Source organism: Sphaeramia orbicularis, chromosome 5 (assembly GCF_902148855.1).
Source record: "Sphaeramia orbicularis chromosome 5, fSphaOr1.1, whole genome shotgun sequence".
NCBI classification, from domain to species: Eukaryota; Metazoa; Chordata; class Actinopteri; order Kurtiformes; family Apogonidae; genus Sphaeramia; species Sphaeramia orbicularis.
Window position 1 is genome coordinate 22,680,172 of NC_043961.1, and position 20,062 is coordinate 22,700,233.

Here is a 20,062-nt window from a genome sequence, read left to right on the forward strand (position 1 = left end):
GAATGTGTAAGCTGATGGCGTCTGTCAGGCTCTACCAGGCTGTTATCCAGCCATTAGATCAGATTTATCTTCATTCCCATTCGCTCGACGTCTGCCCTGAAAGCTCATTTGTCAAGGCCAGGCGGCGGGCTTCTCTCGCATCTATAACCCCCCACCACCACCACCACCACCACCACCACTCCCACCCTCACCCTCACACACACACATACACCTTACCACACGTCTGAGGGAGGATGTACTGGAAAATACAGTGTGACATGACAAGATAGCGGGGACAGCAAGCGGGCGGGAGCAGGAGGAGGAAGGAGTTTTTTGGGGGGAAGAAACTGGCAGCCACTTAACTTGGCGCTGAGGAATAATCCATGCATCGCCTTCGAGCTGCGCCATGCACCATGATTTATTGGCTGTTGTTACAAAGTTGGAGACATGCAGTGTCCTCGTCTCTTCCCTTTTCTCCATGACCTTTTTGTTTTTTGTTGCTTCTCTTCTGTCTTTTGTCCAATGTCATCGCTCATTTCAGTCTTTTTTGTTTTACGCTTTGATGCATTTCCAGTATTTGTGTCAGAAAATAGAAATGGGAATGGGAGTCGGATAAATCAGATGGTATTTATAGACAAGAAAAACTTGGATGGGTTTAGTCTTGAGGGAATATGCAACTGTTTCTAGGTTTTGTTTTAAATATTTGATTTATTCTTTATGCTTTTCATTCTTATAGTTGTATTTATTTTATTGAGTGATGTCCTTTTTTTTTGTAACTTATGTTTTATTAATTTTAAAAGAACAACAACAAAAAGAAAACACAACAACATAAATAAGTCTGGGTAGCACAGTCTTATCAATTATTTTGCTTATATAATGTCCATTTTTTCCACTTTTTGTTCATTTGCGGTTCTTGTAGTCTCAATCTGTGTGTTAGTTTTTCCATTAGAAATATGTCCTCGGTCGTAGTTATCCATTGATCCTTTGATGGTACGATCATCTTCCCCCTATTCCTTGTTATACATTTTTTTGCGGCTATCAACGAGTGATGTCCTTTTACTGTCATTATATTTAATTTTAATTGTTTTGGGATGCACTTTTGAGTACTTGGTCATTGAAAGTTGCTGTAAAGATAAGTTTAGTTGCTCAAACTGTCACTGATTTTTCATGGATGTATAATTCATTTCAATTCAACTTTATTTATAGAGCACATTTCATGCACAAAACAGACTCAATGTGCTTCACAACACGTAACATAAAAACATTAAAAAAAAAAAAAACCTGTGTGAACTTCTCACCTGTTGCATCGCTCTAATCCCGGTTCTTATTGAGTGACCACTATTTCCTGCTGACTCTTAGTGTAAAAACAAGGATGCAGTGAACGATGAGAGAACAGGGGAATGTAATGACTCAGTCTGCGGATTGATCCACTGGCTATGCAGATAATGTGCTGTGAGTCTCTGCTAATTTCCCATTCCCTACTGTGGAATGGTCATGATTGAGCGCCGGCTTCTTACCTTGTTGTTTGGCGGCCAGTGCTGGAAATTGAAACCATGCTTCGTCATTTGGATTAACAACAGCAAGCCGAGGGCAACTGAAAGGCTCCAATCACAGGCAGGCAGCCTCCTAATTAACGCCGCCTGACGATTCCAACTTTTAAATAAAGATGAATGGTAGCGAGAAATAAAAAGACCGCCGATGGGTTTGCAATAAGTTTACAAACCAGATGGAAGTGTTGGGTGAGAAGTTGTGGAAACACATCTAACACATTGCCAACGTGGGGTCATCTACTTAAGTCTTTAATTTCTTTTAAAAATATACCACTGCTACACCTCCACACAATACGACTTTATCATCCAGGCTTTTCTGCACCCTTACAGCCTTTAATGCCTATGATTCATCACCACATTTACCTCCCATTCACTGCTATTCCCAGAGATCTGAGATGGCCTCTGAGGCTCCACGCTTTATCTTCTCCCTCCCCTATCGCGCACAAATGACTCCCAAATAAACAACGTCCCTTATTTATTTGGTATAATCTATGCCTCATTCGGCCTCCTCCTCTGCAGTGACAGGAGAGGAAAGGCTGCGTCAACTCCAGGTCCCCCATCCAATTACATCTGTAATTACTTGTCATAGCCACTTTCTTTCTATTTAGCTTCCTTATTCTGGTTGCTTTGGAGAACGAGTTTGGGGAAAACATGATGAACAATGTATTATAAATGGTAACTTGACCAAAGGGAGGGTAAATGAGATCTCTGAGATGGATGCAGCCGCTATAGTTATCATGAATAGGATGTGCAGGTGCCGATTTGACCACTTGATGGTACTGTTGCACTGCGGATAGAGAACCTGCAGCACACGCACCTGAAATTTCAATAAGACTTGTTCCTGTAGAGAGAGTCCAAGTCTGTTGCTGTTGCATGGAGGTACAATTTTCAAGTTTAATCAGAAGAATGAAATTAATTTTGTGGAGTTGTAAAGATACAGGGGTAAGTGAAGCAGCCATAACTTTGATTATGTGCATTTCAACGTATGCATGTGTAAAACTACACATAGTGTTCCTCCTCTGTGGTTCTTCTTGGAGTTTCCACCATGCTTGTCCTTGATCTTGGCCTGTATAAATAAAACTAGACTGACTTGATTCACCGGTGACGTAACAGTTATGAAATAAACTAGAAGGATATAACAAAAGCAGGTTCACGTGTTTCGGCTGCACCCTGTTTCTTTGCATCAGTCTGTTTTCATTTGACTTCCAGCATTGCTGACTTATCCTTTCTCCTTCTGAACTCCACATATTCACAACGATGATCATAAGGTGCCCTTGGTGTCTGGCAGAGGGGACGATGAAGAGGCCGAGGGGCTGACAGAAGCGAGCCCTTCAGCAGCTGTCAGCGCAGCCTTCTCCCCCCTCTCACAATATGGAGAGAGGGGGAGAAGGTCTCCTCTAACACTTCTGTGGGAGCCCAAATCCTAAATCAATATGGATAGCTGAATGGAGAAGTTGCCGAACAGGAGACAGGGGCGTTTCGTCTTTATTGCAGTGCCGTCATCACTCTTTCTGTTCGCTCTCACATCTCCGTGGTTAGGGTGGCACTGGCAGACTGGCATCTGTATGACCGAGGGGAGTCACAGCAGGGGGGGCGGCTCACCAATCGCTCTGTAAAATTGCTTGCCATTAGCCGGTATTTCCACTTTGATGCAGGATAAATGGGAATTCAAGTCGCCAGGTGGGCAGCTTTGCCTGCCTGCCCGCCTGCCTTTAGGGCGATGGGAGTTATGAAGCATAAATATTCATGTCGATCTTCACTAGCTGTTGGCAGTCCATACTTTTGTTGACATATGGTGGATGGGTTGGAACTTGTAGCTGGGAGTGTGATTATTGAGGTGTGCATGTGTGTGTGGATCTATCGGTGTGGGAGTGCGTGTTTTTTTGGACACATACACAGTCAGCTGATGACCTTTTACCCGATGCTCAGGTGTCATGTCTGCCGTGTGTAGTTCTCTAACTGAAACACTCATTAACCTGCCAGCTCACTGTAACCGCTCTACTCATGGCCACCTGCCACAGCAACATCATACACCGGCTACCATGGTGTGCACGTGTTAACCCATACAGACCCAAACATCCACTGGTGACCAAAACCATCTACTAATCTAAACTGTTTAACACCTGTTGATCCACTAATCTTATATCAATACATGTAAATTACACTGGCCTACAATTTTTTTTTTTTTTTTTTTTTTTTTTTTTTTAGAAATTATCTGCTTCAGAGATTAAATGCACTAAATGTTACATATTTTAATAAGATTAATTGGAAAACAAATGACTAAAGTGCTAGTTTGCTGATGTTTTCAAGGTATATCATAGTGTTATTACACAGATATATGTTGGTTTATGTACATTTATACAGTAGATTTATGAATCTTCCACTAGACAGAACCTGTAAAGTGAATGTATTGATGTGCAGACAGTGTTTTGTAGTAGATCTGGTTACTCTGAAACAAATATTCCTTTGAAATTAAACCCATTCTCTCCTTAATTCTCGAATTTCACATTTTGATCCAAGACTGTATCTTAGAAACTTCAGCCAACCAGTATTTTTGACTTGATTTTTCTTTATCAGTGACGCACACGTGGTAAAATTTCACTACTTTTATTCTGGAAGCATTTTTACTTGTAGACAAGTGTAATTAGTGTAAAATACAGTTTGTCATCTTTTCATGGTTGTCAGATATGACCCATTTGGACAGTCAGAGGCTCTGTAGTTACCGTGGAAACACCGTCATCTTCTACAACATTGATTCACCAGTAAAACCATGGAGTTGGATCAATGACAGTTGATTGACACACTTTGTTTGTGTTCAGTTACTGATAAATTTGACTGAAAAGTCACTTTTTCTTCAGTTTTCTCTGTTTCTGACATTACAATCCTCAACTGTAATCAGAATTTTTATGAATATCTACATGATCAGTAAATTAAATATAGGAAAATACTTGATTATCACAGGAAAAAAATCTAAATACAGAGGAGAATCCTACTATATAATGCATGTTCTTTGTCCGATCGATCGATGTTGCAGGACAGGATGGCGTTTGTACGGATTTTCCTCAGCCTTCACAGGCCCGATCGCCGCCAAACTCGCTGAATGAATAGAAACATTACCTGACTATCTACTAGGCACAATTTTATGTCCATATTAAATGTTGTGAGGTATGCTGGGTGATTTTAGCCTCTCTCTACTTTGAATTCTTCATCCCTGCCACCATACTCCATTTTCAGAAGTGGTTATGCTGCCGTTCATGAAATTTTTACTGCTAGCAGATGATGCTACAATGTGAAGGCTGCAGTTCACTACTGCTGTATGAATTTAATCATGCTTTACAGGCCAAACAAATACATGCTCTTCCCTTCATGCCTCACATGTTGGCTCAAATTATTACCTGCACAATGCATGATGAAATGGTAGTTTACAAATGGATAGTGGTGGCAGACAAGTTCCACTTATCATGCTATCGTACAATGGCACCATGGGTACAATGTCACTAGTGTTGTAATAAATGGTGATCAATCACTTAAGAAAGGCTAATAGCTATTTGGGAAGTGCCACGAAAGTAGCACTGGGTCTTTATGGGTTAATCATGTTATAACTTAAAACAACATGTGTGTTTGTACATACGAAGAGCTTCTAAGATGCTACTCTGATCTGTAGATGAGATTGTATAAACTCTGGTTCTCAGCTAAGCTAATGATCTGTTCATTTTTTAGGTGGCATGTCTGATCCGTGTGCCCACAGAGGTGGTAAAACAGAGGACTCAGGCTTCTCCCTCGTCGACCACTTACCACATGCTGCTGGCTACACTCAGAGAAGAGGTATGCACCAATCAAAAGCACCGTATTAAAGTAATCATATCATTAAAGCCAGAGTTGGAAAATACAAAGAAGGTGTAGCCGTATTTATTTGTACTTCACAGCACAACTACTGAGAAACAATCAGAAAATAATATTTTATTTCTCTACTTCAAAGCCCTGTTTCCTCATTCACTGTGTACCTCTGTTGACCACCGCTCTCTCCCTCATTACCTTAGAAAGATTAAAGCAGTGGTTTCTTACATGGTTTTATTTCAGTACGTGTTCAAATCATTCAAAATCAAAGATAAAGAGACAATCAAAAGTAAGAGGGAAAAGTCTTAAAAGTGAAAACAGATTTGTGTGTTAGACTTTAATCATCTCATGAGACTCAGATGGATATAAATCTGGATATAACATAGGTCAAACCTGCTTCAACAAGAGCAACATCTGCTTCTCATGCTTCACTGTTAATATTTCACTGATGCACTGATGCCTCAGTCAGGGGGACCAGATCTGTACTTTTACTTCAATGCTTTAACTACATTTTGGTGCTAATACATAGTGAGTAGGTTTCTGCATGCAGGAATTTCACTTAGAATTGCATATTTTTGCGTTGTTTTACTGGTACTGGTGTACTGGTCCCAGCTTTGTAAAATATTTGAAACAATGCTCAACATTAAACTACGAGTTATGATGCAAACATCTAATAGTGTTTTCACATGGACTTTCTGATGTTTTGCCTACATGACTTGTAACTGAGAGCACTAAATGTACTGATTGGTTGAAAATGTGCTTCTTTTTTCTGACCAGGGTGTTCGAGGCCTGTACAGAGGGTATGGGAGTACAGTTCTCAGAGAGGTAGGGTTCTTTTTCTGTCTTTTGTACTAGACGCTCCTCCATACGTGTTAATGTCTTGAACGGAAGCCGGTCGTGCATGCGTGGCTGGACTTTTTAATGACCATTTTAATGCACACCTGACAGCATCTAGTTTTAAATCTGTTTTTAAAGAGTTTAAACTAAAGACAATTACTTGACTGCTTTGAAGCTGTCCGTAGTAGATTATTTTTGATAGGCTCAGTGAATATTGAGACTTTCCCTTCTTCTGATTGAGGACGTTTTAATTTCTCTTGGGTTTTATTGAGGTTGCAGATATTGATTTACAATTTTTTTTTTCTTTTTTTTACTTTTGTCTTCTTCAATGCCTTGTGCAAGATACTCTCGTCCCTATTGGAAGTACAGATCTGATTAATTAATGCAATTAGTAGTGTTATAAATGCAAAACAAAACAAGGATAAATGAGGATTGGGCTGAACTCCCTTGATGGCTATTCACCTATTTTATAATGAAAAAGCTGCTCTGGGTCTTTGATTCATGATCTTGTGTTTAATTGCACCTGCAATGCATGATAACACAAAATAATTGTAGTGAAAGCTGCATAGATCTCTTGGTTTGCCCTCCGCGCGCGAGGTTTCAATAGAACTTGAAAAGAAAATGAGAAACAGCAGAGAGCCAAGGCGAAAGAAGCGTATGAAGGTGACACTTGTCTTTCCATCCTCTTTTTGGGGAGGTGGGTATAAGGGGCGTAATCTAGTCCCCTCCGCTGTGCTGGCCTGTACTTATTTTCTGCCTCACTAAACTGATGTTATTCACGCAAATTCCATCTGGACAGCTGGGGAAAAAAAGGACAACAAGACACTGTGATTTCTCCGAGGGGCTCTGAATAAATGAATATATTTGGAGGCTGGCATACGGCCTGTGCGCATACTAACACTGGCAGATGAAACGCAACAGTGGCGGCAGGGATTTTGGGCCGCAGAAACGGCAAAGGATCCTCTGCTGTGATTGGCTTTGACGTGTGTCAGGAAGGTAATTCATTTTCTCCCGGCCTCCTTCGCTATCCGCCTATCTCCCTCCTTTGGCCGAGCGACCCTGTCAAGATAAGTTTGTTTATGTGGTATGGCGTGGCATCTCCGCTCCCTCGCCGTCCCACTAATTGGGGTCTTCTCCGTGCTATATATTCATTAAGCAGCCTTCAAAAGACATTTCTGATCGACATGATATCACATTAGTGTTGGATGTGAAAGGATCAGCCACAACGGGGGGGAGTTGGAAGGTGCAGTGCAGGTATGATGGATCCAAACACCAACCCACATCCAGATCACTGCACCTTCCAGCGCAAATACGGGGGATTTTACACAACGCAAACTCCAACTTTAGTTTGAAAAGTAAATCAAGACTTTTGACTTAATTTAGTTATGTTGCCATAAACTGCCTTAAATGTGTCTAGAAAATGTCCGAGCTGCAAAGAAGGTTAGTCTATTCAATTCCACTTGTTCTAACTCAACAATTTATATTGAAATTAGGAACCAAGTATCACTAACTTTGCAGCCCCCAGTGAGAAATGACTCGGAACAGTGGGAATCAAGGCATTAGAGTAACTTTTGCACCTATACTGGATGGATGACCAGCATTCAGACAATAGATATTCCCATTTTTGTTTGGTATTTTAATCCGCTCCCTTGCTGGCCCACTAACTGGGGTCTTCTCCGTGCTATATATTCATTAAGCAGCTTTCAAAAGACATTTCTGATCGACATGATATCACATTAGTGTTGGATGTGAAAGGATCAACCACAACAGGGGGGAGTTGGACTGGTCTTGGAAGGTGCAGTGCAGGTTTGACAGATCCAAACACCAACCTGCCAGCACAGATACGGTGGATTTTACACAACAAAACACAAACCTTAAATTTAGTTTAAACCAGGGCTCAAAATTAACTTTTTGACCTAGGAGCACTGTGCTCCTAACCCTAAAAAGTTAGGAGCACAGGCTAAAATCTAGGCGCACCACTATTATATAAAAAATTTGGAGAACAAGCAAAACTCTTGGCCATACCAAGTAATATTCCTATATGTATTTAAGCAATGTTAACAACCTAGAATAAAGTATTTGAATAGAGTATGAAAGAAAAAGCTTACATTGACACAGGTGCAAAACAATTGTCAATGTGTGGTATATACTTTAGTTGGTTCTTGGAGAAGAAAGACGAATCTTTTGAAACAGAAGCCATCAAAAAATAATCCGAAATTGAGCGCTTCATCTTCCCTGTTTACACAAACAACGCCCACAGGCTCGCAGAAACTTTTGACGAATCATGTACACGTCTGGATACCGCTTGTTGTTTATTCATTAGCCCCTCGATTTGCTGGTTACGGTCAGCTGATCGTGTAGCAAGTTGATTCGCGCAACATGATCATCTGATTTGCAGGATACATTACGTCATGGGAAAATACTTGGAACAACGCCAGCGCTACTAACCGGGTTTGGCGGGAGATTGTTTCAAACGTCGGTGGAGTTATTTGATCCCTTTGTTTATGCCGCCTGCGCACGCGAGGGGGCGGGGACTAGATTTTCCGCTTCAGTCAGCGGGGCGTGGAGCTTGTTTATTTTCAGCTGACGAGTTACTTCTGCAGCCATTATTCTAGGCACACGTATTAATTTTCGCTCATTTTTTTATTGGCGCACCGTGCGATCGTAATCTCAAAAACAGTCGCACTACCGAAATTCTCAGGCGCATGCGACCGTAATTCAGTCGCAGTCACGAGCCCTGGTTTAAACGTATACCAAGACTTTTGACTAATAGGCCTTAAGTTATGTTGCCATAAACTGCCTTAAATGTGTCTAGAAAATGTGCAAGCTGCAAAGAAAGTTAGTCTATTTAATTCCACTTGTTCCAAGTCGACAATTTATATTGAAATTAGGAACCAAGTATCACTAACTTTGCAGCCCCCAGTGAGAAATGACTCAGAACAGTGGGAATCAAGGCGTTGGATTAAATAAATACATTTTCCTAAATTTTAGGAGTCATGAATTTTTGCCAGTATGGCTGTGAAACGGGCATTAAATTTTGTTCTAAGTAGTCTTAAAAAGTCTTAAATGTAATTGTAGAAACCTGTAGGAACCCTGTTAAAAGTATGTCCGAAAACTGTTCTTCCACTCCAGTACTTTTGCACCTATACTGGACGGATGACCAGCATTCAGACAACAGATATTCCCATTTTTGTTTGTATTTTTAACCCGCTCCCTCGCTGGCCCAAAAATTGGGGTCTTCTCCGTGCTATATATTCATTAAGCAGCCTTCAAAAGACATTTCTGATCGACATGATATCACATTAGTGTTGGATGTGAAAGGATCAACCACAACAAGGGGCAGGGGGGGTTGGACTGGTCTTAGAAGGTGCAGTGCAGGTATGACAGATCCAAACACCAACCTGCCAGCACAGATACAGTGGATTTTACACAACAAAACACAAACCTTAAGTTTAGTCTGAAAAGTATATCAAGACTTTTGACTAATAGGCTTTGGATCCTTTTTACTTTATCACCACATTAATCTTTTCTGTGGCTGACCCTCTCCTTAAAAGGACCTGTCAAGTTGACTGCTGAGTCGGCACATTTTGGGTTCCAGCCTAATAGAGCCTGAAATCAATGCGATTCAGATTGTGGTGAATAAAGTTGTTCTTTGAAAAATGACTTTATCCAGCTTCTAAAAACAATTAACAGAAGCCAGACTTTCACATGTTCTGATAGAGCTCCCGATATTAGTTAATGATGTTGTCTGGATGTTAATCCCACCTTCTGGTCTGGATACAGTATGTTCATTATATATAACATTACATGGAGATCCCCTTGATGGAGACTCTGCTTTTATTTAATTACCTGCTGATGTATGTGATGTTGGCACGAACCCAGTTTGAAGCTTAACAGTACATCCAAAGCGTCTCTCTTTTTTTTTTTTTTAGATAGTACCACCTGCCACCACTAGATGGCATGATAAGATTATTACAGCTTCTTTCACTGATTGCAGATTTCTCTTTCTCTGTCCTTTTTCTCCTCCCTTATCCCTCCTGTCTCACTGCCTCTCCATCATCACACCATTTCAGCTTTCTGACATTTATGAGCAACAGTCACCGCAGTTGAAAATGATTGCTTTTTTTTTTTTAAATAGCAGGCTCTTTATTTTTCTTATCTAAAGCACTGTGATGCGATTGTGGATTGACTCTACACTACAGCAGTTTGGGTTTGAGTAATGAGGCTGAGATGAGTTATTAGATAGTAATTTAGTAATACTGGTAATACAGGGACACCAAGCTAAGGATGGAGAGGTGGAAGTGAAGCTGACAGAGTCGACTAATGTACCTTAAAACCAGACTCACTTTTTACTTCCATCAAATATTTTATCGTCTTTTACCTACTTTATCACAAAGGTTCTTCCATACCCTTTTTTTTTTTTTTTTTTTTTTTTTTTTACATATTTTATTCAAATAAATGTGCATCATACTTTACATCTTTTGAACACATCAGAACACAGGTGCTGTCTAAACAAATGGCAACTCAGCAACTAGTACAGTAGAAGTCAGTGGGAATCATTAAATTTTAATCCCCCCCCAAAAACAAACAAACAAACAAACAAACAAACAAACAGACAGTGAGACTTACAATTTTATATAGCAGCCTAACAATTATTCACAGACATAAAATATTATTTTGTCCAACCAAAATGGTTGATTACAGGGGCCCAAATATCACTAAACTGATCAAATTTTAAATGAAGTTGAGCTGTAATTTTCTCCATGCCTAAAATTTACTTAGGGGGTCAAATGAATGGCCATTTTTGTCAAAAAAAAAAAACGTTGTAAGAAATGCATTGAACTGTGTTGAAATAATGCTAATACATTTGTGCACAGACTACTGATATTATTTGACAGTGGAAGCTCTATTTTCAGAAATATTGGATTTTGAATAGCACGTGTATGTGAAAACTTTTGCTGGTGGACAGACGTGACATTACCCATGATGATCTGGTCAGTACCAGTACTTTATTAGTAATAAACTTATATACTTACTATTGCTAATTCTCCTCTTATTCATAAATGTTAGTATTGTGGATCTAAAACAATAACAGCTGACACAAAAACAAAATGTGGCAGTGGACGGATGTGACATGGTTGTTACAGATCCCATCATACTGATGCTCAGCAGCCATGTCACTGTTTCCACAAATGATCCCTGTGCAAAAACTAGTATCATAATTATTTATTGTATAGTTTATCATCACACTAAAGAGTAAATAACAATATAGAAGTGTTATTTCTTTATAAAAATGCTTATTATTAGAAAACTGTTGATTTAAAAAGTGACATGTGACATTCTTCATGTATGTACTGGCGTAACATAAGCAGGATGGATCAGCACCATACTCCATATTGAACCTGTACAAATAAAACATGTGATATGTAGTATAGAATCTTGTAAGAAAAATTGGAGAATCTAAAAGAATAGAATATTTGTTTTTCAGGTAAATTCAGTTCAAATATAACTTGGCCATTTGTGACATGAAAATATAGCATTAATTGGGATGAAATTGGACATTTTTGAGCTGAAAACATAGTTCATATGACCATCAACATGTTGCAACAGAACTGAAATCCTGTAAATTTGCATAACTTGCATTTACCAACACAAAGTTCCTTTGGGGATTCACTTAGATTGATTTCTTATGCACAAAGACATAAATAAGACCTCTAAGCAAATTTTAGCCATCCATTAAATACATAGTTTTCAAACCCTCTTGCCATTGCTCAAGTGTAGGGGGTAGGACTTTTATTTATTTATTTATTTTTTTTTTACATATTTAAGAAGAGAAGCACACAAATAAGGTAACTGAGTTGTTTGGGGAAACTGAAGAATGTGTTCCAGCTCTTGTCCTTTTCCCGTGTTGCATGTATTTTTTCTTCAGTCAGCTCTCAGCCAACCTTAAACCTCCTCCACCCCAACAGCTGGGACCTGGCAACCTGATGTAGAGGATCTTGTGGTAGGCTCTTATGAAACACCTCTCACATCCAGGCTCCTCCTGACCACACCTCGATATCCTCCTTATCCCTCTCCTCTTGATTCCTCGTCTGCTGTATCCATCAGAGGGTTTAACTCCTCTGATTTTAACAGGCTGAATTAGATCGCTTCATCTCTGTACAGTTATAATTTAAGTGTTTTGTGATCGATCTCAGCAGGTCACATGGACAAATTAAAGGAAAAACCAAAAGTAATAGGGCAGGTGACCACAAGCCTCTATAATGGCTTTAAGTTCAAATAAAGAGCATTGAGCAAATTTTAACATCGGTTTTTGGGATTCATGAGGGATTTCTGCATTGTTCATCATGTGAATGGAATGGAATAAGACAGTAAAAATGCAGGTGGAAATCATAAAATTTTAACATAGTCCTTATTTTGAACATAGTGGTCTTTTTGTTCTTGTTTATTCTCTCCTGTCTATTGAAAGTCACTGTTTTTTTTGGAAGCATAAGGCATCAGAGGTGCCAGAATATCGCTGCATTGACTAAATATTAGTAATGGAACAGGAGTTATTTTTCCAGGACTGGAATAGGACAAGACGTTTTTTTATTCTGTCATGAGATGGGGACAAGAGAGGAGTATTTGTGTGAAACAGAAGTGAAAATCCACCCCTGTGTTGCTGTCGAAATGCATAGATTCCCCCATATCTTAAATTATTTTTAGTTTAATTTGTTTTATTTGACAGGGGCTGTGTAGAAAAATATTAATTACAAGGAGAAACAGTTTCACCAAATCCCTGTTAAGAATAAATACAACACATCTACATATTCAAAGTATCAGTTAAAATATTGGAGGTAAGACGTACATGCATGTCTGACCACAACATAACCCCTACTCCCCATGTATAAAACAATCACATACAGCGGTAGAAAAAAGGTTTCAGACACCCCATGCATTTGTGATATATTGCATTAAAAATCACTCTTAAGTCATTGAACTCCGTCTAGTATTGTGCCATTCTCCAAACTCATATGCTCCCTTCTGCACAATATTACTGTTTTAAAATGACACTGTTTTGTGGAGGTAAAATATGGAAGATTCAGAAACATATGTTATGACTATTAAGAATTTAGCTTTATTTTTTTCTTGTTAACAGAAAAACAAACAAACAAAAAAAATCACCTGCATTTTTTTTAGTGATTCATCTCGGTTTAACTGGACTGGTTTAGCTCTCTTGAAAATGTTTTATGTCTCATCCAATTGAGCGACGAAACGTTTTCAAAAGAGCCAAATCAGTCCAGTTGAACCAATAAGAACTACCTAGAAGAACGATGGCCTGGTCCAATGAGAACCTACACAGACATCAGTTGCATTTGTTTGTGTCTGTCTGACACAACCACTCCTTTTGAAACTTAAAAAAGATTTTCCTGCGAATATTTCATGATATCTGTGATTGTAAACTGCAAAATTTTGTATATTTAAACAGAGTTCCTGCAGGGTCTTAAAAAGTCTTAAAAGTCTTGAATTTACAAATCTGCATTTAATACCTTAAAAAAGTCTGTAAAAGGTGTTCAATTTCATATGGTAGGTCTTTAGTTATGTTGCCATAAACTGCCTTAAATGTGTCTGGAAAATGTCCAAGCTGCAAAGAAAGTCTATTCAATTCCACCCATTCCAACTTGACAATTTATACTGAAATTAGGAACCACTTATCACTAACTTTGCAGCCCCTGGTGAGAAATGACTCAGAGCGGTGGGAATCAACGCGTTAGAGTAAATAAATAGATTTTCCTAAATTCTAGAAGCCATGAATTATTGCCAGTATGGCTGTGAAACAGGCATTAAATTTTGTTCTGAGTAGTCTTTAAAAGGTCTTAAAAAGTCTTAAATTTAACTTGTAGGAACCTGTAGGAACCCTGTTTAAAGTATGTCCAGAAACTGTAGTTTTGCACCTATACGGGATTGGATGACCACCATTCAGACAATAGATATTCCCATTTTTGTTTGGTATTTTAACCCTGTAAAGCCTGAACCATTAAATCATTGACAGAAAATTCCAGTTCTTTGAAACTGGAGCCTTTATTGGTCCTTCTGAACAACCAAAAAAATGTTTTTTTCAAATATCAGTTTCCATGTATGAGTTTCAATTTTGTATCATATTTGATACATCTGGTCTCAATGCTCAAATATTATTTTTAAACACACAAAAACATAATATAACACAAAGATGTCTAACAAATTGGTAATTCCTTTTCAAAATTGGCAAAATTGTGCCTCCTTCCTCATTAATGACAATCTTTTACTGTAACTGGACAGACCTCTGGTGAATGAATTCCTCCCCCCTGGTGGATTATGTGTGTATTGCACGTATCTAATTGTATACATCAGGTTTTTCAAGAAAAAAATATCACACTGAGCATGTAGAGGGCTTCAAAACTCATGTATCAAATAAGATACGTTTGGTGTTATAGGATTAGTGAAGGTGAATGGGAGCGCTGTTGAAGATCTTGTAACTGTAAAGGTCAGAGAATATTCACACAGTTTTCTCCTGTTTGGTATCACTTGTTTTTAATTCAGTTTCACACAGAGTGGATTCAGATTTTTAGACACCGTGTTAGTCTTGAGATTTGTGCTTTAACAAAACGCACTTGTCAGAGTGCAGCGTCGGAGGTTTCCCTTGTGGGGGATTCTGTGAGCGAAACCATCTCAACAGTCGAACAGCAGAGATGACCTGTGCACGGCCCTTTTTTTTTTTTTTTGGAAAGGAGCCACTTTTGAGTTTCTGTGACGCAGGTTCAAAAGGGAGAGGTAAAAGGAATCACTCTCATATCCTGTCTCTGTCCGCACTGATCCACAGAGGCTCATGTTTATGTGCCCTCATCTGACTGTGACCCAGCAGAGGAGAGACGGAGCATGTGGACGGGGGAGAGAAAAGGCAGGAGAAGCAAAAAGTGTTTATTTTCCTCGACATATGTTAAGGCAGGATTTGTGGGACACGTGTGAAGGAGCAGAGGCTTCCTCCTGCTTTGTATTTAGAGTTGGATCTGAGTAGAGCAACTGAGCCAGATATAAAAACGACTATTTTCTAAAAGGTTTCAACACCTTGAAAAGTTTAACAAGACTGGACTAAATAATACGGAAAACGTCACATTGGAAAAAGAAAAATGAAATCAGGGAAAATATTAACGTGGGTTGAGAGTGAAATAAAACGCCTACCAGTGAGAAGCTGTTTTCACTTCGATTGTTTTTGATTTTGGAAGAGAATTTTTCTGTTTGTAGCTGTTTGCAATTACACATTAGAGACCGCGATCTGTATCACATCTATACAAACAAGTAGAAAATCTGCCAATGAAATGGAGCTTTACTCAATTAGTTTTTGAGATAGAATTAAATGATTTTAAAGCACGTGCGCTACCAGTGATACCTTATCTGTTTACCCTGTGATCAGTGAGTATGTGTAGGGGCCCTAGAGAACCTGTTGACCCCTGTAGGTTTGACCCTTGACATGACATGACCTGGAGAGAGCTGTGGAAGTGTGTGTAGTGTCTTTGTGTGATATGGAGAAACTCTGCAAAGCACGAGATTAAAATTGTCAACTTCTGTGCTAAGCATAGTGTCGACAGCGAACAGTTCTTTAAAGGGGTCATGTTTTGATAAACCCACTTTTATTAGTCGTTGGTTCATGTTATGTGTGTGTTTGGACCCTAATAGTTTGAAAAGTTTGCATTTGAACCCTCCAGGTGCTGCAAAACTATCTCTATATTCATATTGGTGGATTTCTACAACCCGTTTTAATTCCTGCTTAATTTGTTGCGTCTATAACTAGCTGTGTCACGACATTTGTACATATAAGGTCACGACTTCCGACGAATATTTCTCCGAGTACGCCGTAATTGTTTGTCAGCAGCAGCGGTTGTGGTCCATACTGAAAATATGTCCAAACTTTGAGCTGATTACCTAAAATGTTCAGGTGTTGGCTGAACGTTACAGAGCAGCCCAGCCAACAACCTGGAGGGGGTGGAGCTTAAAGTGACTCATTTGCATTTAAAGGGCCAGCGCTCAAAACAACCTTTCTGGTGTCATTACTCAGAAATAGGGTTGAAGATGGACCTGTGGAGTTGAATTAATAAAGAATTCAGACCCAAGCATAGTATGTACAGTTTATGTAGACCACAGGGAAATGTTTTAAAATGCATAATTCCATTTAAAAAAAAAAAAAAAAAAATCAAAAATCACTTCTTTAAATTAAACTCAGGCATGAACCTCCAAACAACTGTGTCATCGGAATAAACGGCAAGTTTGTGTTTATAGTGAGTTCACATTCAGGATCATTTGCCTTTGAGCTTAACAGTTGTTTTTATTGATGTGTGGACAGTTGCACGTTATAAAACAATGATGTCAAACTTGCAATAAACATTATCGTTAGAAAGGAGCAAAAATTCCAAATGTGGCTTCATTTCACAAAGGTGACAGCAGGTTCAGTTGTAAGGTCTATAACAGGGGTGTCAAACTCATTTTAGCTCAGGGGCCACATACACCCAATTTGTGGGCCAGACCGGTAAAATAATAGTATAGTAACTTAAAATAATGAGGACTCTAAATTTTTCTTTTTGTTTTAGCAAAGAAAGTATTACATTCACAAACCCATAACCCATAAAGACCCAGTGCTACTTCTGTGGCAGTTTCCAAATGAATTTTCTCTCTCTTTAACCTTTCTTAAGCGATTTATCACCATTTATTATAATATTATTCTGTGTATTTTGCTTCTTTTTTTAGTGAAAATGACTTATTTTCCTATATTTAATTTACTGATGATGTAAATGTTCATAAAGCTCAGATTAAAGTTCAGAGTTATTATATCAAAAACAGAGAAAAGTGAAGAAAAAGTGACTTTTTCAGCAAAAATATAAATAACTGAACACAAAAACAAGTGTCTCCGTCCACTGTCATTTATCAAACTCTGTGGGTTTTACTGGTGAATCAGTGTTGTAGAAGATGATGGTGTTTCCACGGTAACTACAGAGCCTCTGAACATCCAAATGGGTCATATCTGATGACCATGAAAAGATGACAAACTGTATTTTATACCATTTATTTACACGGATTGATAGGATTAGTGGATCAACAGTAATTAAATATTTCATATCAGTAAATAATTTTGGTCGCCGGTGTATCTTTGGGTCTTCATGGGGGAATAACCTTAATTTCCAATTATAACCAGAAAATTCTTCAGAAAAATAATTGCAGTTTTTGACAATATTATGCCTTAACCATGTGCATGACAAGTTACAGGTCACAGTGGATTTAGAAATACACAAAACATTTAGTAACAGGCGTCTGGAACTGAAAAATATAGAATTTAGTTTTGTGATCAATACAACTTGAAGATTAACAAATGTCTTTTGTGTAATCTTTACAAATTCCTCCTGGGGGCCGCATTGAACACTTTGGAGGGCCGGTTTTTGGCCCGTGGACCGTATGTTTGACACTATGGGTGGCCTATAAGATGAAAATTTCAGCTTATAAGGGAGAAACACCAGGAGTGTGTTTAAAATGAGCTTAAATAATTAGCTATTTATCATTATTATCATTATTATTATTATTATCATTATTACCACCTTGCTACTTGTTGTTTCTACTAGTACTTTAGAATGTGCGATTGCCTGTTTTTTTCAGTACTGTTTTCTTTTTTGGAGTTACTGTTTTGCTATTTTCTTGTGGTATTTCTTGTGTGTACAGGGTGGGGAAGCAAAATTTACAATATTTTGAGGCAGGGATTGAAAGACAGTGTATGGCCAATTAGTTTATTGAAAGTCATGAGAATTTATTTGCCACAAGAAAATTTCCATAATAGAAAATGTTTTTATTCTGTGTGTCCTCCTTCTTTCTCAATAACTGCCTTCACACGCTTCCTGAAACTTGCGCAAGTGTTCCTCAAATATTCGGGTGACAACTTCTCCCATTCTTCTTTAATAGTATCTTCCAGACTTTCTGGTAATAGTTTTGCTCATAGTCATTCTCTTCTTTCCATTATAAACAGTCTTTATGGACACTCCGACTATTTTTGAAATCTCCTTTGGTGTGACGAGTGCATTCAGCAAATCACACACTCTTTGACGTTTGCTTTCCTGATTACTCATATGGGCAAAAGTTTCTGAAAAGGTATGGATAATAGTGTTAGGTATGATTATGACATCAATATATGTTTGGTTTCAAAACAATTGACGTAGTGCCTGCTGAGAAAAAACAACTAAATGTTCATTGTAAATTTTGCTTCCCCACCCTGTATATTCGGTGTTTTTGCTGCTGTTGGAACCTCAATTTCCTGAGAGTTTTGCCCGAAGGATCAATAAAGTCTAATCTAATCTAATCTAAATTCTAGGACAGCAGTTTCATCAGGAATCAACAGTAAATCAATACAGAACCTGACCAATAATCAGAATTAATAATAGCACCGGTGTCAGTAAAAGTCTATGTATAGCTTAGACAGCATTCAGCTCTGCCTGTCGACTTGTTTGAGTAATGGTGTCTCACTGTCGAATACAGCCCGTATTTATCCGACTTGTTAACAAGCTGAGCAGAACCATGTTACGGTTGCAGTGTCCTTCTTCAGCTGCAAAGAATGATGCCTCTTCTTCACTGGATGATATCTATTACTTTACCACACGTGTCATTACAAGGATTACTGGTGTACTCCCCCTGTCACTCTGAATGATGGATAGACGGGCCTCTGTATACAATGACTGGCTGCACCTGTCATTCACATTAACGTAGCTGCTTGGACGCGTTCACATCTTGACGTTTTTCCTCTTTTTCTGTGTCATCCCGGCGCTGCGCAGCCCCCTCATACCTCCAGTACCCCTGGGGTGGACGTAGCGGTAAACCTCAGTTACCTTCCTTAGATCAACACTTGGTAATATTAATGAGTTATCCAGTCAAATGGGCTTAAGGAGGTATCTGCCATGCAGCCAGACCCCCACGTGTGCTCTCTGCTCAGCGCTGACTTGGCAGGCGGACAGTAAGGGCTTTCTGTGCTCTCTGTTGAGGATGATGCATTGGAAGCCTGTGCCACTGAGACCCATGGATCACTCACTTATGTTAAGTACGTTTGTCCCCATTGAGTGCTCCAATCCACTCAAAAATCCATCATTGCGGATATAATTCGTAACGCAGGTCGCTCTGTGCGTTTTTGTGTTTTTGTGTGAAGACGTATTACCGATATCTTAAGCCAGACTTTTTTCCAGGAAAAAGACGCAGTTATTTTTGACAGCTTTCAGTTGTTTTTATGCTTCTTCTTGCGTTTGTGCGTGTGTAAATGTGGTGGATATGACCGGGGAGGCCATGTTAGTCTATGTGTGTGTGTGTGTGTGTGTGTGTGTGTGTGTCTGGGTCTTGAGGCTATGTTTGCTTCCCACAACTTTATGCATGTTTGTCTCAATCCAAGCAGAAAACCTTTGGTGCACCACATGTGTTTCTAATAATGCGCAACCCTGACGGCCTGGCATGGGACCGACTGTGGAGGGGTAAAAGGGTATTTAACAGGGGGAGCAGGTCTAGAGCGTAGGGAATAGGGACATCAGTGGGTTGGATGTCATGTGAAGGAAATAAGTGTCAAGAGTAGGCTAGTAGTATGTCAAAAGTAGAGCAGTTGTATGTGGAAATCTACTGCCAGTACACAAGATTGTGAGTGATGTATTATTCCCCTGGCAGCCATATTTGCGAGGCAGATTTTGTTTGAATTGGACACACGTTCTGCTTGAGTTTAGCTAGTGACATAATATTCTGTCTAATTGCATCTTGGTCAATCAGGCAGATTGGAAAAGAAATCTTTACATGCGTTGACATTCTTATTTGATGCTGGAGTGACAGGATAAAGT

At 39.0% G+C, this 20,062-nt stretch overlaps 1 protein-coding gene across 1 annotated transcript in view; it reads left to right on the top strand.

The window, feature by feature from the left end:
- The window catches only part of slc25a26 (solute carrier family 25 member 26), a 101,929-nt gene that overhangs the window by 9,915 nt on the left and 71,952 nt on the right, over nucleotides 1-20,062 (top strand). Inside the window, exons 4-5 of the mRNA XM_030135287.1 lie at nucleotides 5,250-5,354; nucleotides 6,144-6,191. Coding sequence (XP_029991147.1) covers nucleotides 5,250-5,354; nucleotides 6,144-6,191 — 153 coding nt within the window. The remainder of the gene's footprint in view (nucleotides 1-5,249; nucleotides 5,355-6,143; nucleotides 6,192-20,062) is intronic.